General features: G+C 41.4%; 1 protein-coding gene across 2 annotated transcripts in view; it reads right to left on the reverse strand.

Moving 5' to 3' along the window:
• Positions 1 to 25,885, reverse strand: part of LOC116054706 (proton myo-inositol cotransporter) — a 74,953-nt gene that overhangs the window by 35,770 nt on the left and 13,298 nt on the right. For both annotated transcript variants that reach the window (XM_031306386.2, XM_031306388.2), the window contains exons 4-5: positions 25,213 to 25,372; positions 23,877 to 24,079 (exon numbers count right to left, since the gene is read on the reverse strand). In XM_031306386.2, the coding sequence (XP_031162246.1) occupies positions 23,877 to 24,079; positions 25,213 to 25,372 (363 nt within the window). The remainder of the gene's footprint in view (positions 1 to 23,876; positions 24,080 to 25,212; positions 25,373 to 25,885) is intronic.

Consider the following 25,885-nt stretch of genomic DNA (forward strand, 5'->3'; position numbering starts at 1 on the left):
ACAAAGCCATGACTCTCTTTTCTTATGTCAATCTACCCACACAAGCTCTGTGATCATCTGTCCGCCATCGCTACCTGCACGGATCCCCTTTGATTTCACACCTCGTCAGCAATCATTCCAGCAAATACTGAGGGTCTCACTCTAAGACCATAAGACCACGGTTTGTTTGTACAATGAGCAGGGCGTGCCTGGGATGTGATTTTAATGAGAATGAGGCCCGTCTCCCTCTTCTTCTTCGCCGTCTTCTCCTCCTCTTTGATATTCACTAAAGGAATCTCCAATTAGCTCTTTTCCTCGGCTACCTGCTTCCGGAACACACCCCGGCTTCCCAATTAGAGCGCCCGTTTAGCACTGTTGGTCCTGTCAGATGTTTCCTTTTATTCGCGCTTCAAACACGTGCCACAGTCAGTCGGCTTGATGAAATATACAGCGGGGAGAGAGTCAGCTCACTCTCCGGGAACATTGGCAAGAATCCATCCACATGATGTGCAATTACTGATTCCCGATTACTGACATTGATATGGAAATCCTTTAAACACAGTGAAATGTGTATCTATCCATGGGATAATACAGGGGGAGAAATGCTGGTGTTAAAACAATAGCCAATCAAGGAAACAAAGAGGCCCAATGAGGCAACGGATGGGAGCACAGGAGGAATTACTGAGACAGAAGTCAGTCTATAAGACAATAGCTCTTTCTATCCATCCAATCACCATGTCCTCAGGGAGCAAGTGGCTGGGAGCGGGCTTCACTTACATAACCTGGAGAGCAGCAATCAAGGACTGAAGCCGGAACAGGCAATCTGCAGCCCCCCTACCTCAACCCCCATCTCCCCTCTAATGATTTCTTCTCCCTCTTCTCTCCCTTCTCACCTCTCCTCTGCTTCCTCATCAGAGTAGCATCATGTCACCTCGCACTCTTTACAGTCAAGAACAGAAAAGAAGGTCAGGACTAATGGAGAATAGAGATTAGGTCTATCACTGCAACAGGTGGTTATGGAAGCACTGTGCAGCCCATTTGGAGTTTCACTAAATTACATAGAAACTGCTGTTTCCAAAAAAATAATGTTACAACCAAATAGCCACCATGTAATCATGCTTAATCTCCCATTAAAGCTACACTAGGCAAAGCTTTCATGCTAAAATACTGCCATGTCAAAGAGTCTGACATTTTGGGAAACATGCTTATTTGCTTTCTTGCTAAGAGTTAGACGAGAACTCTGTACGCTAAATAAGAAGCTACAGTCAGGAGACGGTTAGCTTACATCAGCATGAACACACTCTAGGTGGGGAGAAGTGACATCCTGTAGACACCATGAGGTTGCTAGGCAAAAAAACAGATCTACCATAATAATATGCACAGATTATGAGATATGTCGATTAATGAGCTTTAAAGGTGCTGGTAGGCACATTTTGTTACCTTTGGGCAAGCCAAGCTAGCTGTTTTCCCCTGTTTCCAGTCCTTATGCTAAGCTAAGCTTAGCTAACTGTCACCTGGCTGTCGCTACGTTCATGTCATAATGAAAAGACTGTATTTACCAATTACTAATTAAAGACTAGTAATTACAAGGCAAGCAAAGGTAACCACCTTGGAATAATGCTCTCCAATCTGAATAGCGAGAGGTTTTCCAGTATGCAGACTGATCTCATGAAGTGCCGTATGTATGACACGCCAATTCGTATGCTATTATTGGTGTGTTATCAAGACGCATACTCGCTTTTTAGCCTGTTTTAGTCATGTGGCTTTAGAAAGTGGCGTGTATGTTTATGCTGTGACGTTGCAGACTGCCGTCTGCTGTATACAGCGTAGACATACACGCGGATAGCTCAAAATGTGTACAGATAACACGCCACTTGGCTGTAGGAAAGTGGCGTGTATGTTTACGCGAATGAGCGTATTTGAGCGTATGAGCGTATTTCCCTTAATCCAAACTGTAGAACTATTCCTTTAATCTGGGTTAAATTGGACAGCGCTCTAATCTTATCCCTTTCAGTTAAACCATTATGCCAAAATAGTTATTTTCGTGTCAAAGTGTTGCTTCTCATGGTGACTACACCTTACACCACATTATCATTCAGAGAAACATAAGAAATCTACACTGACTCAGTTAATAAGACAAGAGAGCTCTTCTCAATGGAAGCCTAAATTCCTTATAATGTTATAAAGGCACTCTGGGGTAATGGAACTTTTATGTTCAAACTGGCCACTTATGTCAATGTTACAGACTGTAGACTGTCTCAGTAAAGTTTGCGGATTTCTTTTAAATACGTTTTTTACTGAACTAAAGTGAGGTTATAGGACCATGAAATGCAGTCCTCCAGCTTCTGATAAATAGTCTGTGCTTTTCAGAGATAAGGAGCCTTCCTCGTGTTTTCTCCTGATGTTTTTTAGCAAGGTGAAGAACTCGAGGAAGCCTTTATTTCTGTATTCTTTGAATCCCATAATATCCATTGGACCACTCTGAGATCATGTGGAGGCATGGCATGTTGAGAGGAAGAAAATCAAATTAGCTTTCAGAAGATGCTCTCAAGTAGAGTACCTGTAGGTCATTTTTGTGTTAACTAGAGGTAAGTAAGTCACCTGGAACCAACATGTGAAGCTTAGGGATGTTTTTTTTTTTTTGGGACAATATTATGAAGAAGTTAAATGTTTTTTGGAAAGAAAGGATCTTGATTGGTTCATTTCAGAGATAACTAAGAATCACTCTGGACCTGTAGCGTTAGGGAGAAACAGCATTTTAAGTGGAGCTGATCAAATCTCGTCAGTGTCTGCAGATGCAGGGGAGCAGCTGTGTTTATCTAAGGGCACACAGGGGCCAGCGGTTGCCAGGAGCTGAGCACCAGACAGACGGATGGAGGGATAGATGGATGACACACACACACACACACACACACACACACACACACACACACACACACACAATGCAATGGTGTACAGCTATAGTTATCTCCGATCATGCCCTGTCCATTCTGGATTTCTCCTTTACCCAATTGGTAAATCTCCCTATAGACTTCTGTTATCTCCACCTGTTTTATAAACTTTATTCTAACAAATAAGAACGATTCGACTTCATCTTCTCTCTTGTGGGAAACTTTTAAGGCTGTAATCCAAGGGGATATACTTCCTTACATAGCCAGTTCTGCAAAACAGTGCAAGAAAAGTCAAGAGTAAAAAAATAAATCCATTTAATCGATGCAGCAGAAGCAGAGATATCGTCTTTTTTTTATTCCACACATACTTTTTCCAAAACCTGGCGCTTACATTTCACACAATGCAACCTCGAGCTGTGAGCTTCAAGTAGAGATGAGGAGCGGGCTGCAGAGGTCTGGTATAGCTCACTTCTTTCTAACTCCAGCAGCCTGCGGCAAAAAGTTGAGACCGATTCAACCTGACGGCACCCTGCGGTGGCCAATCACAACCCTGCGGTGAATCACATGATTGCTTTCGTTGGTCTGAACAAGCCCTCAATATCACAATCGACTCAAAACCAAAGATAGCCCAGATAATGAGGTAATCAGTGGTATCCCTTTTTCTAAATTCTGTACACAAACCTCTGCTTTTTTAATACTGAAAAGAGACGGCACATGGTGGAATAGCAAAGAGAGAAAACTTTGAATCAAGCAGAGTTGCTGTCTCAACTGCAACAAACAGTGTTCCTGAAAGCTTCGGAGTCTCGGTGTGAGTGTCAACAAAACCACCAGCTCTCCAGTTTGAAACTAATCCTATCAAAGGAATCGATCAATAGAGCGCAGGAGGTTGCCCGTCAGTCTGTCATGTTGTTTCTGTCCGTTTCTGTAGCCGGGTGGATAAACAAAGACGATTATACAAAAGCAGAAAGATGCAAGAAAAAGACAGAGAAAGAAATGGGAGCAGTAATGAAGCCAGTTCTTCCATTTCAGTTTGAAAAGTCACTGCCTGGTTATGTAACTCAGAATCAGATCACACCAGCAGAGCTACCTGAAGTTGAGAGGAGGACACGACAGAGAGGCGCATTCATTTTTAAACCCCATCTGATTTTCCAACTGAGATTTGTATTATTCAGCGGTTAGACAGCTTTCCATGAAGACACACCGTCTGTCATTATATGAAAAGCAACACAGAAAAAAGTTCAAGGATAACTTGTTTTTCATTTTGTGAACAGAAGTTATATTCTGGCTCTATATACAACAGCTCGGTGGGTAAACTCCAGCCATCCAGTACGTCTTGCATGTTTAAACAAATGTTATGCAAGAATAAGCTGCTATTGCCAGTTTGACCCAAAACTGGTGGGTAGTTAGTCCTGAGGGACATGACTAGAGAGGTGTGTGTGTGTGTGTGTGTGTGTGTGTGACACAGAGAGAATAATGATGGATCATAATAGCCAAAGGGAAACATACACACAAACCCACAGAAAACTATTATTCTGGAGTAGAGTTGGACTATTTATCTGCACACACACACACACACACACACACACACACACACACACACACACACACACACACACACACACACACACACACACACACACACACACACACACACACACACACACACACACTGTGATATGCATTGTATAATAGCTCTATAACACATAGAAGATACACCATTGTAAAACAAAAAATGACATTTGAACTCAATATACATACAAATTACACATTGAAATAATTAATTCCTTTTTTTCCACACATCCTGTCTTATCTGGCATGTGGGGATTTTTCTTCTACAGTCTGAGCTAGCTCCTGCGCCGACTGGAATTCATTATCACATTTTTAAAGTGCTGAAATAATGAAGCTGGCCTGTCTGTGCCCTCCCAAAAATACTGTCTGAAAGAGGCTGGTTCAATATCCATCTCTCCATGCAGGGAATGTGACAGGCGCAGAGGGGGAATCATGATAGATCTGCCATCGCACAACTCTCGGCTCGCTCAATTATTAATAAGCTGCTTAAAACCTACAGGGGAGCAGAGGAGTGGAGAGCTTGTGTTCTTTATTTGTCACTGTTGCTATTATTCGCTGCTTGACCCACACAAACTCATCAGAGTTAGTTTTAAGACTGCCGACAAGTTTTGTTCATTGTCTTTTTTACTGCACAGTGTCTTAATAAAGGTCTAGCTCGGGCCAGGTTATGAGTGGGAGGGTTAAAGGACACATTTTTTGCAGTTTGAATCCACTGAGCTTGATAAGTTTAATCAGTACATATTTCATTCTGGCTAAGAAGGAAAATGTATTTCAAAATATCAAATGATCCCTTTTAAATGATGAGGAACATGGATCTGTTCTCGAGCCTCTCTATGCATACAGGGGTGCAGATTTGACATTTTGGGCCCTGCTGCACTTTCCACTACTCCCCACAAATTTCTACCAGTAATCCAGTTCAAAATCAGACTAGGCGACCCTTGAAAAGCCATAACCTATTTATAACCAGGTATAAAAAATATGCTTCTTTAAACTTTTATTTGAATTTATGATACAACAAAGCTTTTTTTTTTTTTCAGCTGAGGAATCATGTAGTCTGGACACCTCTTTCAGGTGGTCAGTATCCTCGTTAACCCAACTACCACTAATGATTTGCAGCTGGTAGTACTTACAGTAGAACGTTTATTTTTGGGTTATAACTATATGGTGTGAGAATGTATATTATTGCTTTTCTGATTTTAACTTTGGCATCTTTCTGGATTTCTAAATTATATTCTTGTTCCTTTTCCTTGCTAGCCTGGTCCTACCAGACTCTCATACATTTCATTTGTACAGAGAGTCTGGCCTCTCTCCATTGACAAGTGTTAACTTCCTTGAAGGCGGGTACTCTGTTGAAGTTTAAAACTATTGGATCTGCCCAGAGCCACTCTGGATCTGCCATAACCAATCGCTAACGTTTGGTCGTGACGTCGGCTTAGCATCGCTAGCGTTTGCCTTAGCCAACTCCTTCACCACTAACGGAGCGAGCTGGAAAATCAAACTTTTCCCGAACCACAACGGACCGAATGGCTTTGCTTGAATCTTTCTCCTCCGCCATTACGGAACTACAACTCTAGCGCACGGCCTCAACGTCATCGTTCTCAGCCACTCCCTCTGTTCGCTGATTGGACCGCCAAAAATTTGGCTGGAGAAAACCCAAGACTATACCGCAAACCCAGACGTATGCTGCGTTCATGCCACCTGGGAATATCAGCGACCCCCCCCCGTGATTACGTTGTTTGCCGGGATGCGTGTTCTTCTTCTTCTGTTATATTGGCGTTTGGCATAACAACTTGTTGCATGACTGCCACCACGGTTGGGCGTAGCCTAGATCAGGTGTGTGAAAACATGGAGGCCACAATAACAAAAGATTTGCTGCTGTTTTCTTACACAAGCATAGAAACAGCACATGGTGACAGGTGTTTATTTGTGTTATCTGCAGGACAACGATTAGTTTTTTTTACACATAGGCCTATTTATGAATAATTTGAAACATGTTATGTCTGTGTATGTTTCTTGGCAGAGGCATTTGTCCACAACAAACAGTTTATTGTCATTGAAATATGTTCAGTGAACCAAAGTCGCCTACATCAAACGTCAGTTGTCAACAACGCGTCACCAACTGGGAAACTCTGTTAGCAAAATCTAGCCCGAGTTTCCCACCTCTGATTCCCACAGGAAGGGACGTGAATGATGACGTTTTCACTCGGAAAAATGTTTTTCCGATGTCTATGAACGCAGTAGTAGTACTGAAAGGAAATGAAAATTGCGCGTAAGTCCGTAGGAGGGCGGAGCCAGGCTATTTCCTTGCAGTCCTGCCGAGCACTTTATATACACTTATAGACTTCATATAAATAATTTACATACTGTAGTGCTCAACTTCTTTATGAATGAAGCTGAATGCAAGTGAATAAAATGAAATTGAATATTGTTAAAATGATAGGTGGAAGATAATACTGGCAATGCTTTCTTACAGTCAGTTCAAAGGGGAGTATGATTGCTCAGCCTCTCCACTCAAGTCAAGAGTCAATCACTAAACAGACGGCACAGATTTGGAATGCAGACAGCAGGTCCAATCTGCGTGGAAGACGAGCAACACCAAACACGACTCGCAAAAGCGGAGTGATTGGAGACATCAGCGTTTCTAAGAGACTCGTTGGTAAAAGAGTGTGTTAAGCAACGGGGGAGAAAAGTGTGCTCTGCATTTCAAAAGGTGCAGAGATGAGCTTCAGCGCTGCTGGCTGGCGCGACAGGTGATCTCAATCTGATCTGGTTCTCCTACAGAGTCAGGTTAGTGGAGGAGAGGAGAGGAGAGGAGAGGAGAGGAGAGGAGAGGAAAAAAAGGAAGACAAAGGAGAGGAAAGGAAAGGGAGAGGAAAGAAAAGGAAGGGAACGGAATGGAAAGAAAGGTAAAGGAAGGGAGAGGAGAGCAAAGGAAAAGTAAGGAATGAAAAAGAAAGGAAAGGGGGGTTACCGTAGATGGGAAGAACCAACATGAAGAGGAAGGGAGATGAGAGGAAAGAAGAGAAAGGTAAAGGAGAGAAGGAAAAAAAATGAAAGAAAACAGAGTAAAGGAAGTGAGAGGAGAGAGAAGAAAAGAAGGGTGAATGAAGGGAGAGGAAAGTATGGGAAAGTAAATTAGAAGAAAGAGAAAAAGAAAGGAAAAGTGAGGAAAGGAAAAATGAGCTGCAGTCATAAAGTTGGGAGTAAAGACGAGGTGAGTGGAGAGCCACGGAGGGAGAAAGACGCTGTTGTCATTGGAAACAGCTGTCATCCATATTGAACCTGCTGGTGTTTTAACTGCCTGGCATCTTAATAAGCTGTTTTAGTTCAGATCAGTCAGATCAGCGTCTACAGATGTCACTGCACTGATGCATAAAAAGCACAGCATTATGGAACCTCTAAACTACTGTAGCATCCACAGGTAATGAAAAATAATGTCACTCTTGAAAAATGTGATCTTTCTTCCTAAATACAACTAAAAACAGAGAAACCCTTTGATGTGAGGCTTTTCCCGCTCAAAACACTACTTCCGTGACACTGCAGCTATCACAAGCATCTCATGTCGGCTTCAAAACGCATAGTTCACCGGGAGGCAGTAGGAGTTCAGTGGCAAAGAACTTTTTTCACATTTGATCTTGTCAAAATCAAAGTCTTCTCCCTGAGTCACTCACACCTCTCGTCTGAGCAGCCTTGAGACAAACAGAGTGGGTGTAACCAACAATTGGGACTACTCAGCGGAGAGTCAGTGGTTCAGGAAGTGCACAGACAGCTTTGTTCAAAACATAAGCCTCTAAAAGACGATCAAGTACACAAATCAATGTCTGACTGATCCATTTAAGAAAAGTAAATATTCAGATCAATATGCAGAACAGTGACAAACCGATACAGATGAGGAGAAAAAAAGGGATTGTGTTCAGATTCATGAAGAGAGAGTCAGAAAAGTTAGTTTCAGTGGAAAGATACAAGCTGTAACAGCGAGATAGAGCGTAAATGTCTTATTACACCTCTGAAGTGCTGGCTCAGTGATTTGAGAAGACCTGAGGCATTTCAATGTGGAACAAGGAAACTAATGTACGTTGAAGAGACAGCGAGATCTTAAATGTCTCCTGAAGGCAAATGTGCTACTGTGATGAAAACACAGCTGTTAGCTCTGATTCTTCTTACGTTTCAGTTAAAAGGTAAAGTATGAGGCTAATCATCAGTTCAAGATCAGTTCAGTTTTCCACAACATTGTTTGGGCTTCTTATTGTGTAACAAGCTGATTATTCCAAATTAAAAAAATGAACACAATATATATAATACACTTTGGTGAAAAGTTGTGTTTATAAACCAGCTTCCAAAAAAATGTCAACTTAGCATGCATAATGCATAATTAATTCATCATTCAATTAAAATAAATCCAATCTCAGCTCATGTAACATTGTGCTTTTTGCGGATATGTACCTCCTCGGTTCAGTCTGTGTAAAGTTTCTTTTGTAAATTGTATTTATGCATATTTTTCAGTATAACAATATAAAGACAAGCACATTCACAAGGCCTCACTGTGCAAGTTAACATAAAGAAACAGCTGAATAGCTGCAGCATAACAGATGGGGTTTTCCCATGTTGCCTTTATGCTTGGAGTAAAAGAAAATGCTTGCTCGTTAGCGGGACTTATTCTTCTGCGGAGGCTCCACGCAGAGCTTTCCGCGTAGCCTACGCAAGTGCTCTGAAGTTTATACTTGTGCGTTGGAATGGAATGACCGGCATGTGTGTGTGTGTGTGTGTGTGTGTGTGTGTGTGTGTGTGTGTGTGTGTGTGTGTGGGGAGGGTGTGGTAGAGCAAGTGAGAGAGTGACGGCGATTAGCTTCGGGGCAAGTACCGGCTCTAGAGGCAAAGTGAGAGAAACAAAGTGTCTCCCCTGTGCTTTCTGACCACGGTTGGAAATCTGTAGCAGGAAAAGTTAACCCTCTTCTTGATTTCATGTTGTCTATGGAGAAGGAGAACCCAGAAATGAGTAGGGGGAAATGCAACGCTACCAAGCCACGGCCAAGCAGACAAATCACAGTTGTTGCGGTCTGTGTCGCCCTATGTCGTAGCCTGACGTGCACCTCTTGAGAGTTCAGGCTACGGCGTAGGGTCCGAATTTCCACGTACCTACGTAAGTACCCACATAAGTACCCACGTATGTACTCACTGCGTTGATTTAATGCAGAAACATAAATTGGCCTTTAGGCTTAAATGTCCAGCTTATATACATTATTCAGGAATTCTTCTTTTGATGTCTTGGTTTGATCACCTGATGCTCAATTATTGCTTTAAATCAGGTATAATAAACCAGTCGAAATAAGTAAATGCTCCAAGGTTTGAAGAAACCTTGCCAAACATTCACAGACCTGTGACACACACACACACACACACACACACACACACACACACACACACACAATTCATCTATCCTTTCCCATTGGCAATGCAGTAATAACATCTCTGGAGACATTTTGAAGTCTGCTGGTAATCAATCTACTGAGTTATTGAGATTCATGACGTCCCAGCTGCACACCTGCTCTAATGAAAATGGCAGGGATCTTCCTTAGGGGCGCACACACACACACACACACACACACACACACACACACACACACACACACACACACTCAGAGAGGATGGGGGGTGGAGCAAACAGGAAACAGACGCATCTGAATTTCTCATTCCGCTGTTTCCCATTTAAACCTATTTGGATAATAGTTTTGCCAAAGATAATTTACTGACCTAATGAACCCACATTTATGGCTAGAACATTTCAGTCATAACCATTACTGTGCTTGTTAAATTTCACTCAGGGCTCATTGAGGCCTCTGTACCCAAAAGATAGCATTTCAACAAGCAAATTTTAATTGAATAAAGCATCTCTGGATGAGTCACAGGTTTATTGCTGTCATTGCCCGTGGAAACTGGGACCCTGGAATACCATCCTCAGAAAAACACTGCTGTGTGTTAAAGTATCCTTCATTATAATCACTATTGCGTCCTGCTTTTTTCAAATAAGTGAAAGTGGACCATTTAAAATCTCCTTTTGTTGTTCCGCCAGTGAACGATTATTCAAGGTTGAAAAATTGCAGTACATTCAAAATGCTCCTCAAGGTCTCAGATAAACTCAAAATCTCTTTTACTTCTTGTGTTTTCATTTTGGTCATTGGTTCATTAGGATTATGCTGACATCAGAATGTTGCTGGAGATTTGGACCTTCAGTGTCAGAACTTTTACAATATGGCTTCAAATGTTTTTTTACTATATAAATTATTTACGTACCTTTTGGTAGTCGAAAGAGTTTTCCATTTCAGTGAGTTTACCTTTCAATTTAGTTCTACTGATCGCTCTGGTTTAGGATGTATGCCATTAAATTCTTACTATTACAGTAAAGGAATGGTTTGACTTTTTGGGAAATATGCTTATGTGCTTTCTTGCAAGGAGTTGGATTATAAGATCAATACCACTCTCAAGTCTTTTACATGTAATATAGGCAGAAACTGGTATGGTTACCATAGCTTAGCTTAGCATAAAGACTGAAAACAAGGGGACACAGCCTTCATTTTTCCTCTGGACATTGTGGTTTCTTCCTTGTTGTAATGCAACAGGGTCAAGACTTATAGCTTATGTGGTTTGTTTTTTGTTAAACTTATTTTTTATTACCTCCTCCAAGTTTGTTGGTTTGTTTGTTTGGTTGGTTGTCAGCAGGACTACTGAAAAACTACTGGCCTGAATCTCATGAAACTTGGTGGAAGGGTGTAGCATGGGCCAAGGAAGAACTTAAAATTACGTTTAAATTTAAATGTTGGAGGGGATCTGAATCACAGGGCAGATACACAAATTATTTTTCATTTTTGTTAACATTGTGAGATAGGGCATGGTAGAGGTCTGCTCTCTCTGAGTGCCCATCTAGTTAAAAAATGCAATTACCAGAAGCATTAATTCTATATGTATAATCAGCAAGTTATTTCTAACTATTGACTTATTGAAAAAAGAAATCCCCATGCTCCTCATCAAGTGTATGGATTTTTCAACAAAAAGCAATGAACACTGTGAACACTTACAAAATGCCTGCTAATACGTAGAAGTTCAATTAACTTCTGCAGCTGACGAATAGTCACTTGATAATGAGCTTATTATTACAATGTTGAATCAGGAGTTGGATGCATTCATACTTTTGTTTTTGGACTTACAAGTAGGCCTCAACAGAAACCAATTACTGAAGTAAAGAGAAAGACAATTCCCTAATTTCCCCTCTCTGCTTTCATCAGGAGCAGCTTGCCTTGCTTTGCATCTTCTGCTAATGCAGCCTCCATAATAGTTTCCCACAATAGTTTCCCAGTTTTGGTCTCATTTCCCTGCACTCCACCCTGCTTCACGCGCCATCGGCTCATTGCTGTTCAAACTGATGACAACAAGGGCAGAAATGTGTAATTTCCAATAGTCTTATTTCAAAATATTTGTTCGTATTACCCTTCTGAGCATATTTGTCAGGAAGCCCATTTGGGTTTGTTATAACACAGAAGTGGAACAAGAATGAAAAGCACTTGAGCAGAAAGCATATTTATTGTAAAGGAGATTAGCAGAGAAGACAATGCCTCAAGCATGTTTAGACTTAATTAAGTCTGATTCCACAGCGGAGCAGTGAACCCAGCCCAAACTAGTTGAATTTACCAAATAAGGCCTCAAACCTTTTATTACATTCCATTTTGACCAATAATGAAATCTATGAATGTGCTTTTAAAATGGACAAGTACTGCTTCAATTTAAGATACTAAAGAGGCTCCAAACACTTTCTCCTCCGTATGAAGCCAGGGTCTCATTATGACTTCCTGGTGGTTTAAACAGCCCCAGAGCAGCAGTGGATTTTCATAAAATGTTCAAATATCCTGAATTATTAATGATTAGTGGGGGAATTAGGACTGTGATGGAGGCAAATGCTAAAAGTCCCTATAGACATCCATCAGATGTGTGTGCACCGTGGTTGTGCCTGTGTGTTTGTAAGAATAAGTAGTTATTATAATTGCATAAAATTAATAATTTAGAAATGCTCTGCAGGAACATAAATGCAGCACATTTGTTGATAGCTAACACAGTATACCATTCAATTACCTTGAAACAGATCAAAAACAAGCATGCGTCAAACAGAACAGCAGGTTAAAGAGGAGATTGCTTTGGACCACAAACAATTGTAACGCCAATTCAATTCCCTACACCTCGACTGATGTTGGAATTGTGTACAGACTTTAAATCAGTCTCAATGTTCTCTGCTTTTATAGCTTTTATAAGAAGCCATATTCATTTTCAACAATATACTCACTTGATTACTGACTGTGCCTGTTTGCCTACCAAGACATAATAGAAGTGCAGTGATTGTAGTGTGCTAAACTGATGTGAAAGTGAATTTATTCAGACTGGATAAACAGACTGAAAGTAAGATTTCCTTAAAAAGGATACTGCTCCCCAAATCTATATATCTTTAAAGCTGCACTAATTCATATTTTCATTTTCTCATTTCGGCCGGATGTCCGTTACCTTCCTCTTTCTTTGTGTTGACATTTTAAACTCTGGTCGATTTATGAGGACTATGGTTAACTGCTCCTCAGACCTCTGCATGGTAAATTGAGACAGCTAGCTAGACTACATGTCGAATCTGATCTGTTGCACGACTAAAACAACTTTTGAACATACACACGTTCCACCCGAACAAGTTCCTTCCCGTGGCTATTTTGCAGAGGCGTCGTTGCTCCGTGCGGCTGCTTAGCACTGCCCTAGACGATTGAGAATGGTTTAAAGAAATGCCAATAAACCAGAGCACTTTTTTCTCCCATCACAGAATGCTGTGTGGACTAGCCAGACCATCCTCTGCAGTGCCTTGGGGGACGGTCTGGCAATGCGAGACTAATGCTAATGTAATGCTAAAATGGCCCAAAAATAAAAAGAACATTGCTGTTTTAAATTTAAAACGCGCCTCACCCGTAGACTTGAAATGTAGCTGTAAAGAGTTCTATTTTACTTCATCTTCCTGCACAACGCTGTTGAGGTTGCACACATACATTTCCTGCTATCTCACTCATTAGACGTTTCCCCAGGGTCCTGGTATTGTAAATGCTGGCTCACTGTCATAGCTCACTGGAACACCTAATGGAACTGAGCCATTGTTAATGTTATTAGTTACATCTGTGCTTTTTAGGAAAGACAAGTCAAAACGTCTGCTGTGAAACTCTCAACAATCTGGGGTAACGAGGAAGCTAGCAGCCGACTTTTTACAGCAACCTTTCAAGTCTAAAGAGAGTAAGCGTTTCATAATCAGGAGGCAGATATTGGGTCGATCACTTTAAAAAGAGCCAACTCTTTGACATAGAAAAAAAATCTACTTCTAGTCTACTAAATGCCCTCTCTCCAAAATTATAGACAGACAGAAAGAAAGACAAACAGACAGGCAGACAGAAAGACAGACAGAGAGACAGACAGACAGACAGACAGACAAACAGAAAGACAAACAGACAGACAGACGGATAGATAGATAGATAGATAGATTTTTCCATGTCATGTAGCTGTTAGATGAAGTGGTTGTCTGCTTGATACTGCCTTCATCACTCAAAAGTCCATTTATGACCTTTGTTTTTGTAAGGTTACATCTGAGTCTTCTCAGTGTTGCAAGGAACAAGAATTGTTATTACAAGCCCTCCACAGAAATCAATGTGTTCAATACAATGCATTCTAAAGTTTCTCATGAAGAATGGCAATCTAACGGCTGACAGAACTGGCCTGCAATATTGCCACAACACTGCTTATCCATCATAATTGCTGCCCTGACACCTCCATTTTCCACTTCACTTTCTCTTTGTCTTCGACCTCTCCTCCCCCACTCCCATTTTCTCTCCCCTCTGCCCCTCTCAGGCTGAAAAGATGGTAATCAGGGCTCATTGACTTGGGGCTGACACCGTATCATCGTCACATCTCTGAGCAAGTTTCAGAAGATGAAGTAAGCGCTGTAAGTCTCTATAGCTTTCTTTTCACATAAGCCTGACGTTAAAGTACCAAAAATACAACAAGTACATCATAGATTCAATATCTTCTATTGGAAATAACCACCTTCAAGACAAGGCAGTCAAAAAAAACAACATATTTAAATCAGAACGAAACATTGAAGATAAACTTGATTTTTGTAACTGAATGTAACTCTGAGAATAAAAATACACAAAGACTGCCATAATCTTACATTATATAGTTATATAGTATACAACATACAGTATATCATGCAGTATACTTTGAAAATTGTACTGCATAAAAAATGTGCATTAAACATGACACAGTCTTGACACAGGAAGTGATGATAGCTATGTGTACAAAAATAATCCTTCTGTCATTATCAGCTTTTTGACTAACGGGTCATTTGCACCTTAAGAAATTCCTGGTGTGTGTGTGTGTGTGTGTGTGTGTGTGTGTGTGTGTGTGTGTGTGTGTGTGTGTGTGAGAGAGAGAGAAAGAGAAAAAGGGAGAAAAGGTTTATACACAATATAATCACTGTTTTGTCTGAGGTAAGTAAAGGGAATTAAGAAGTGTTGTTTCCATGGTAACCGACCTGTCTGCGAAAAGGGACAATGTGTCTTTGTTTTTCCAGATGAGAAAACACACACACACACACACACACACACACACACACACACACACACTACAAGGCTACAGGTAAACAGCTATAAATCTTTACAGGAGTCATGAGCAACTGAACACAAGTTAGAAAGGCCAACGGCCAATCGCAGTGGAGTATTTCAGATCTTTCAGAGAAAAAGGGTTAATTATGTAGTCTGGCTATCACCAGACCACGCTCAATCTTTTAAGATTGAACATTAGTCTGGGGAGTCTGCTCTACTGCACAAGAGGCGTGATCAACGGGCATAGTTGAAATGTACGCAATTGGATAATCCTTCAACCAATCAGACCAACGAGCCAGGTGACGTAGCAGCGACAGCGGCATCAACAAGTTGCTGCGCTTCGGTGGCGGCCGAATGTAAACAAGAAGCTGCTTGGTCGCTTCGCTATCGTCATCGTGTTAAACCCGCCAATAGCGCTCCAGGTGGATAAGCCAGTTTGTGATTGGTCCTCGCAAAATTGTAACGGAAGCAGGATAGATAAATGTACAGGTTTCCAGCCTGAGCTGCAGGGTGAAATCAAATCGCCTGCAGATCGGGCTGGGTTTACACAGTCTATTAATTATGGGGTTTGATGACTAAACCAGGTTTCTCCTCTGAGAATCCTCGGCTGCAGCATAACAGCAGACTTAACGAGTGCTCTAAAGGGCAACAAAGACCCCACTACTTCCGGCCCTGTTGCTCAGACCACACCCATTTTCAAACTCAGCCTTCGCTTTGATCTTATCTACACACCTGTAAAGTTTAGTGACTGCGTCTTGCACGGTTGTAACGCTATCAGGATGACAAAATCTGGCCGCAGACATATAAACACCTGACAAAGTACTAAAAAACGCCACACACACACACACACACACACACAAACCTCCATGCTTTGACCTCAACCTGCGAGAACTCCCTGCTCCTGGATCAATCAGGAGACTCAGTAACCAAATAAATAGTTTTGAACCTTCCTTTTCCCTTCTACTAATCCCTCTGTCCTCTCCATCTGCCTTTCTGTCTGTGTGGTTGCTAAGCGACAGCTGGTCTCCAGGTCATAAGTCAGTCCTAAAAAGAGCATGTAAATTGCAAGCATACGATGCAGGCATGAAATGATGTGGAACAGATGGTGGCCACACATTAAAAGATTCTTCACTTTGGATTTAGTCGTGAGGGACCTGGACACATGTTGTGTCATGTAGTGTCTCCCATGTAGTGTCTCCCATTTCTGCCTGATTCCCCACAAAGTGCTATCCGTTAAAAGTTTGAAAAACCTCATGTTAGTCTGACACACTGATTTTTGCTGAGCAAGTTGACAAAATAAAAAGTTTTAAAATGTCTTACATATCCCCTTAAACTTAAAAAAGTTGGCCATGCAGTAAGATCATGGCCATTTAGAATTTGAAGTTTAATTTACATAGTTCGATGAATTTGATGCAATGGTACAAAAGGCTCTGACCGCATTTCTTCCTTCAAAATTACGCAATAATAAGTCGAAGAGAGATTAAAAATCTTGGACTTGCTGCATTCAAGTCTCATATAAATGAAAATCAGTATATGCCCCAGTATGATTTTTGTCAACAAGCTGCTACTACACAACAAATCTTTGTTGTGTGCCCCTTGACACCAAAAAGCGAATCCTCAAATACATGCATTGATGGGTCTTTAATATCACAAGTAGATTCTATTAAATAAGTTGGTATTATTATTATTAACTCTAAACTTTCTTTATAGGTTTTTCTTTTAATGTCAGGAAACAACACACACCCAGTTGTTGCTACCTATTATGGATTATGCTGAAATGGTGTGTCATAATACTACTAAGTCAAATATTTTATGTACAATAGTTTATATACATGTAGATTTACTGTAGCAGTATATAAATCTTGCCCGGAAGACCAAAGCTACTTTTGGTTTATTCAAAACTAGCATTTTTCGTACATTGAAGGTTGAATCAATTTTTCTTCTTCTTTTTTTTTAGGTTTTTATATCATTCTGTAGCTTCCCAGTAATGTTACTTATGTATTCAAATCTAAACATTCATATTTTGGCGTCCAAATGCTTATTTCCCATGCCCTTCTAAAAACGTTCCCACATGACCCGACGTAGGTTTCTGTATGATGACATTGTTTCAGTACAGTAAAGTACAGTACCAAACAGTACAGTAACTTGGATGTAATGTCATGTAAATTACATGTACTGCTGTGGACTCCATGTTAATCAACATCAGTTTAGGTTTACGCTATATTCAGAATATTTCCCTGCTTTACCTTGCTGTCAGACCTTCCCGACAGGGAACTGAAGCTGTTATATCGCTCTTTTCAAATCCACCAGACTCCATTGCCAAAAACATAAATTTCACCTTGCAGAACACGGGAGCTGCTGGTCTTACGTTACCACTGCCTAACGTGGCATCCACAGCGGTAACAGTACATTGCTTAGCTTCTGTGCCGTTATTTCCAAACTTAGCACAGCTAGTGCTACCCTTCACATTATTCACAACCTTATAGATTAGCTGACTGTGGTAACCCTTGAACTGCTTTTTGCTAAGGCTTAGTGGCGTTTCCATTTGAAAAACACGGAAAAGAATGCAGATGGACTCTGCCTTCAAATCAAGTTGCTCTTACGCTTGTAATGTTTGCTTTTATAATTAGGAATGAATGTCATGGCAAACATTATTGTTTTACTTACTTTTTGTCATGCTTTCTGTGCTTGTCTTGTTTGTATGTAATATCAAAAAGTTGGTCAAATGGAATATGTTATTATGACCCTCTTGAAAACGAGGCAATGCATCAAGAGCTATTGGAAGAGTATAAAGAACTGCCAAATTATTGAAATACAGTATGCTCATGGATCATTGAGCATCACTGCCGGATCACAACCACAAATCCATCTGATGTTATTCTAGGTAAACAAGCAGCATACACCTGTAGCTCCCAAGATATTTCATTGACATTTGAAACTAAACAGCTAGCCAGTGTGAAGTTTTAGTTCAACGTGCAGTGTGTTTGGAAAGTGGCTAGTTAGTGAGTTCAGTAGAAAGTAGTCTCACATTGCCAGACCTTCCTCCACAGAGCTGCGGAGGAGTGTCTGGCTAATCTACACAGCATTCCGGGATGGGAGAAAAACATGCTCTGGTTTATTGGCATTCCTTTAAACCAATCACAATAGTCTGGGGCGGCACTATGCACAGGACAGAGCAACAGTGCTGCTGCAAAATAGCCTAAGGAAGGAACTTTTTTTTTTGGCGGAACATGTGTATGTCCAAAAGTTGTTTTAGTCGTGCAACAGAAAACTCTCAGTCAATCAGAGAGTCTAGCTAGCTGTCTGGATTTACCCTTCAGAGATCTGAGGAGTTAACCATAGTCCTTATAAATCGACCGGAGCATAGAATGCCAACACAAAGAAAGCGGAAGGTGACGGACATCCAGCCGAAAAGAGTGACAGAAGATGCAGTATAATGGCAACGTCTCTGCAGGAGAACCAGAAAGATTGTTAAATTTTCTGCCATGCCAATTGGAATGACAGAGAAGCTACAATTCAGCCAACCTGCTGTGCCTCTGGTCGTACACAGTAACTGATGATGACTGCAGCGATAAGTTACAGGAGGAGAGACATTACAGTGAAAAAGGGAACTGCTGGACACACACTGAGTCCCACAAGAGGGGACACTTAGCAGTCTGTGTTTTTATACATCAGCGTGTGTGTGTGTGTGTTTGTGTGCGTGTGTGTGTGTGTGTGTGTGTGTGTGTGTGTGTGTGTGTGAGAGATAGAGAGTTCTCTTCACGACAGGCCCCATGTACCCAGGGGACCTACGGATGCCACTCCCTCCAGAGACATGGTGTTCTCTGTTGTCAAGGTTGATTAGTTACAGGATGAATACAATTTCCTCTCCTCTCCTCTCCTCTCCTCTCCTCTCCTCTCCTCTCCTCTCCTCTCCTCTCCTCTCCAGCTCTCCCACACTTGTCCTCTCCTGCCTGTTAATCGACTCGCCTATCTCCACTCTCTTTCCCTCCATTACTCTCCTGGCTCTGTTCAACACAGACAGGCTGAGACAAACAATAAGCTCTGAAGATAAAGTTAGCACTGTAGGCATGGAAGTCATTGTCATTGCCATTGCGAAATTGAAGTACTGCATCCAAATTTTTAAATACACTGAATCAGGAAACCATATTCTATATCTGTGGCTTGCTGCTCTTCCAGTATAGTTGATGTACAAAAACACACACTCGCACAGGCTACTGAGTGTCCCCTCTTGTGGGACTCAGTGTGTGTCCAGCAGTTTCTTTTTTCACTGTAATGTCTCTCCTCCTGTAACTTATCGCTGCAGTCATCATCAGTTACTGTGTACGACCAGAGGCACAGCAGGTTGGCTCCTCTCACTGCCTTGTTATTTTGTAGCCGGTGTTTCACACTTTGATTCAATGTGAAATGTGAGTAATGGAGCCAATGCACAGACTTTTAGGAATGTTGTTGTCTCACTTGAGTTTGTTTATAATTTCCGCTTCTCTTTAATTTAATTTAGCATGGCAGAAAATTGAACAATCTTTCTGGTTTTAATGGGTTGTGTATTCTGAGGATAGAAGCCATAGCAATTTCCAACTTCACCTGACTCTGCTTGAAGGAAGAAACTCTGCATGTCGTAGCAAAAGCCAAATTCAACCTAAAAAGTTTTGAATGAATTGAGAAATACATGACATCTGAAGCTGATAAAACCTTTAGTCTGTAAGCTCTCATGGTCCTGGAGAAAAAACATTATTGTACTTCCTAGATATGGTTTCCTTTACTGAAAAAAAACATTTTTGTTTTTGCTTGTTTACTAAACAAAGGCTTCGCACCTCCCTGCACATTTATAATTCAGAAAAATGTTGAGGATGGATAAATCCAGCTCAACAATATGAGGAGATATTGTTGTCCAAGGGAAGAAAACATATTTTGGCCAGACAGCCTTTACAGTAAGAACTTCCCAGTTTATGAAGATCCTTCCAATATACCCAGCAACAGATTTGCTGGCTGAAACAACTAACTAACTGGTGCTGTTATTTTATAAGCTTTAGCTAGCTAGCTAATTTAAGCTGCGGGAAGCAGAATTTGAAGTAGAGTGAGACCTTCTCCTCCTGCAGCTCTCCCGCTCCCCTCTCTGTCCAGCCCCTCCTATCAGACAGCCACGGACATGCACCGGTTTTATACAGTAACCTTTACGAGTACTTATCATTTATTTAATTCAGATGCTGTTATATAGCTGCAATTATATGAGAATTAGCAGAAGGTTAAAATAGCGGTTGGTCTGCCGCGCTTCCTCTCTCACCGCCTAAACATGTCCTCGTCTGGTCCTCGTTCAGATGGCAGCAGTACTTTGGCTATGGTAAACAGAATTTTCCCCGAAGGGACGTGCACACCCATCTGCATTTGCAGAGCAGCCATTAGGAACGTTCCCTCTCTCTGAAATGACCTGTGATTGGCCAAAGACTCCAAGTTTGGCTGTTGTTGGTTCCCCAAATTGATATCGCTAGTGACTTCCAGGATCTGTTTATGATTTATCATGTTGTTTGCTTTATTAATATTTGAATGGCTTATTTAACATATGGCCAAGGGACAACAGTTGCAGTTGAAAATGAGCTATTTTTTATTATTTGCTAACCCATAAAAATAAAATGACTAGAATGTTGATGGAAGACAGCAATAGTGACTGTAGTAACTGTTTTTGGGATCGGATTCAAATGCACATCACTGCAGCAATGTGTGCAAGTGCGTGTTTATGTGTCTTTGACTGGTTTGAGTAACGATTAAAAAGAGATTACAGGTAGGGGGAAGATTTGCAGGATCAGACCGGAACGTACCACACACACAGTCTCTGAAATATAGACAATGTCATGATTGTCAGGAGCTATGTCATGAAACAGCAATATTAGCGAATAAAGCTGTAATATCAGCCTCGTTCTGACAACCTGGTTCAATACTGTCTGCTCACACTGGCAGCCTCGTACCAAACAGCAGCATCTGAGTGGTGAAGCAAAGGTCAGCTCACACAATAATTGACCATGAAGAACATAGTATTTTCTTAAACTCAGTCACATCTCTGTTTGGTTGTATTTCTACCAGAAACTTAACAGCACTAAATGACCTTGTTGAAAGCTGAATGGCTCGCCTATCACCGAAGGATTCAACCTACATCCAGTTCATGAAAGCTTCAACGATATACTGCTCTTTACACCTGTTGCTGCATGCGTGAGGAATTAACAATCACTGTATTCACTACAAAGTCATCATGAAAGCCACCAAAAGGACAAAAGAGCTCCCCGCTACAGACACTCAAACCACGTCAACAGAAAAATCAAGAGAAAAACACCACATCTGCTGCTCACGCTGTTTGATTGGCAGGTCACCATCATCGCCCTAGGAGTCAAGGGAATGCAACAGAGCAACTGAATTACTTTTTGTTGCTTCAGTAGGAAGGACTCATGAACTCTCTAATCAGCCTCACGGAGGAGGGCATCAAAGTGACTGAAAAGGAAGACTACTGCCTTCAAGGCTTAGGATTGGAACTCTGTCAGCTGTGTGAGGTGTTAATAAAATGAGCCCAAGAATTAGCCAGTCCCTTTCAAACATATTTCCAATCATCCCTCGATGCCCACAGCACTCTAAGTCTTTGCTGTGGAGGAGGTCATCTATTGTTGCGGCCCCTAAGAAAGCCTGTGTAAAGATCATGAGGGACCTCTGACCTGTAGCAGTTACCTCAACCTTGAAACGATTATGCCACACAGGCGTTATTACCCTCAAAGGTGATAATGTAGTTTTAATATTGCTACACAAAATTTACATTGAACTACCGACACTTTGGTTTGTATTTTCTTTGTCAAATTGAATAGCGATTGTTATTCCTTTCAACCACACATGAGCTAAGGCCCTGTTCAGACCTGGTATTAACATGCGTCTTGGGTGATCCGATTACAAGTGGACAGCTCTAAGTACAGGTGTGAACGCACCCAAGACGCATTGAGATCGCACAGACCACTTTCGGATGAGGTCTGCAAACGCCTTCTTTTAGTAGTGGGTACGCAAATGTGTCCTGAGCTAACTGATGTCCTCTGTGTAAGCGGAACTATGTACTCATTGGCTGGCTTTTTCTCCACCACGTCTGAGCTACAGTATAGGTAGCTCTGTGGATTTTGGCCATTTTTGTATTTCTCATTTTACAGAAAGCGCTGAGAGTGAATCTTGTGTTTTGGATGTTACTATCATACTGTTGGTGATGTGTCGGCGTTTTTGTCCTGGTGCTCTGCACAGACCTGACACCTGCCCACCTGCTCTTATCCCCGGCTCTCTGAAGCTCTGTGCGCTGCGGTTGCCTGGCAAAGGCGGCGGTGTTGGCAGCATGGAGGTCCCTGGGGACCGCGGGTAGACGACAACCTTATTTTTAGGTTCATAAAATGTACCCAAACATATAACGTATACCGCCGTAGGGCGGAGAAAAGTATGTCCTCTGGCACAAAGACTGTAAGCAGCGCTTTTTCATTAGTCATCGCACATTTCTGTAATAGGTTAAATAATGACGGAAATTAATACACACATATTACACAATAATAACAAAAACAATTTCACTAAAATATGTATTTTTGTATATGCAAACGGAAATTATGTACATGCTCATTTGCATATAGAGTGGGAAAGTGAGATCCAATTACAAGCGGTCACTTGAGACGCATGTGGAGACGCATTATAATGCCAGGTGTAAACAGGCGTACTTAGAGCTGTCCACTTGTGATCAGATCACCCAAGAGGCATGTTTAAGGGTAACTACTGTTTTTATACAAACTGGACCCTGTTTTCCTATGTTTTTGTGTCTAAGTGACTTATGGGAACAACAATCCTTGAAACTGGTCCAGTATTAAGCGAGATCGCTGCAGTCGGCATCGGCAAAACATGCTAGCAATGTAAGTTAATAGGGCAATTGTCCAGTTTGTATTTACCTTCACAAAAGTGCTCGCTTTGCCACTGACAGGCTCAGATTAATACTCTAAGTGTCTGACAACATTATGGAAAGGATTTCTAAGGATGTCGACCTTTCTGTTAAAGAGTAAGATGCTGTTTTTAAACATAAAAACATCCACAAAATTGTGTTCGCTAAACCCACCACAGTAATTTTAGCATCGTAAAATACAAGTCGACAGAAACAAAATTAAACTTTCGGGTCGTCTTTCCACTTTTCCAACCATCACAACTCTAGTTTAGGTTGAAATAAACACATAGTTTACCAATTTACATGTGAAAATATGTTGGCTCTATAGACACTAAAAGTATTGCTTTTTTAAATGGAGTCTGGTGGGTTTAGCGGTAGGGACTTCAGAGCCGTTTCTGGCTAAACAGAAAGCTCTCAAAGAGGTTTTAAAGATCTATCTCTGAAGGGATCCCCAATGTCAAAGATTGTTATTCCCATCAGTCACTTAGGCACAAAAACATAGGAAAATAGGGTCCAGGTTGAAAAAAAAAAACGGTAGTTACCCTTTAATACCAGATCTGAACAACAGGGCCTAAGATACTGATACTTGACCTGGGTATACTGTAAGTCCCAACGTTGTTGAATGGAACAACAGGCTTTTGACACTCTGTACTGTAGCTGTTGAGATTAGCAAAGAATTGAAATTTGACAAAAATGCACAGCCATCCACTGCATGGATACCTGCGTAGGTACTGTTGTAAAGCAAATGTTAACAGGATGTTACAGCATAAAGCAAAAAGCAAAACATGTGCTGCTCTCTTGTCCCAAGCCTTTCTCCTTTTTGCCCCCTGTTACCTCCTCCGCTGTCCTCCTCATCGATGCTGTTCTTGATGCTGTCGTACTCCTCGTCGATGTTCTGGTTTCCTCGGATCTGACTGAGCACGCGGCGGGCCTTCTGGGTCAGCCCATGCTGGATTAACCAGCGAGGGCTCTCCGGCAGGAACAGGAATCCCACAAACTGGAGCACGGCGGGAAGCACCGACAGACCCAACATGTACCTGGACAGGCAGGGACGTAGGGGATGCATGGAGTGAGTAATCTAATTACGATTACAGAAGCTACATATTTTATTTTTTTGGCTAATGGCAACTTTGGAAAGCTTTGCATGCCATGCACATTTCAATTACTTTGACATTAGTTACAAAAATAGGTTGCTATAAGGTTGTCCATATATTCAGTTTGTTGAGTAATTTGCCTGTAAGCATCAGGTGGTTGAGTTCATTTTTGTGAAATAAAACACTGGGGAAAATGTCAAGGCTTTATGCGGATTCTCTGGCTTAAAATAACTTAAAATAATTATTAAAAAATAAGAGGGTACACTACAAGAGGGGAATGAGGGGAAAACTGTGATAATAATAAAATGTTTGAGAGCTTTATCTCTCTAGACATAGAAGAAGTGGAAAAGCAGCAAGTTGCTCCAAAGAGTGGGAAATAAAATCCATATATTTTTACCGGAGTAAACACTCAGACATATAAGGCTTTTCTTCTGCCGCGCAGGCAAAGACGTCAGTTAGACAACATTCATACTCTAAACTCAATAAGTGTCTCCAAAAAGCCATTATCATTTATGAATCACCGCAATCTAGGGACTTCTAAAGGATCTCTGTATCGCCATCAGAACCGTAGTTGAGGCAAATCCTTCCAAAAAGGACAATTGTTATCTAAAGTAGCACGCAGTTGAACATTCACACACCCTGGAGGCTTCAAATCTGCATTCAGTGTGACAGCAGGAAAAGACGCAAACAGAAGCAAAAAAAAAAGAGTAAAGATGGTAACAGATAAAAGATAAAGGACAGAGAAAGAGGTATACTGTATCTTTCAAACATACAGCGTGGCTGCTCCCAGCAAATGCTAGGGGCGGACTTGTGTATACGTGTTGACATTTAGACTGAGGGTTTGAGCAGCCAACCCGACTTTTTCTGGCATTTGATGTGATAAGAACCCAAAGAAAAGACAGTAATATCATATTTGACTATATGACCATCAAACAGGGAGATGGCAATCCTTTGAAAAGTACCGAACATGTACTTATGCAGACATATAAGATGCCATTTTATGTTATTAATGCTTTCATTTGTCTATAACTTTACACATCTTCTGCATGTGTGAGGTGCGTGTCTCTGTGTCTGACCTCCACCCATCGCGCTGCAGGTAGCTGAAGGCGCCGTCGATGAGGCTGGCGGTGAACTGTCCACCGGTGATGAAGAGGGTGTTAACCGTCACCAGCTGACCCCTGAGGTGGGGCGGAGAGGCCTCAGCGATGTACACTGGCACCGTCATAGAGGCAATACCTACACAGTGGGGGAGAGAGAGGGAGAGGCAACGGTTAGCAGGAGGTTCAGATGTCGCCTAAACTCAAAGGAAATGCAGACTTACTGTATACTTATTTGTATGGCATAAATGAAAAATGAAGGCAGGTTTATAAGCTAAACCGTGACAAAAGCCTTATACTAACATTAACCAATCAACTGACCTGAACATTATCTAAAACACAAAAGAAGGCAGTTTTCTTCAGCTAAACGCTTTAAATAATATTAATAATATTTATCCCTCACACACAGGACCCATAGACATGCATTAGTTGTGGTCAGAGTATGTTTTTATTTTTATCTTTTGGGGCATTTTTAGGCCTTTATTTATAGAAGACAGCTGAAGATATGAAAGGGGAGAGAGAGGGGGAACGACATGCAGCAAAGGGCCGCAGGTCGGAGTCGAACCCGCGGCCGATGCGTTGAGGAGTAAACCTCTATACATGGGCGCATGCTCTACCAGATGAGCAACCCGACGCCCAGTTGTGGTCAGAG

This window comes from Sander lucioperca, chromosome 20, assembly GCF_008315115.2.
Source record: "Sander lucioperca isolate FBNREF2018 chromosome 20, SLUC_FBN_1.2, whole genome shotgun sequence".
Classification (NCBI taxonomy): domain Eukaryota; kingdom Metazoa; phylum Chordata; class Actinopteri; order Perciformes; family Percidae; genus Sander; species Sander lucioperca.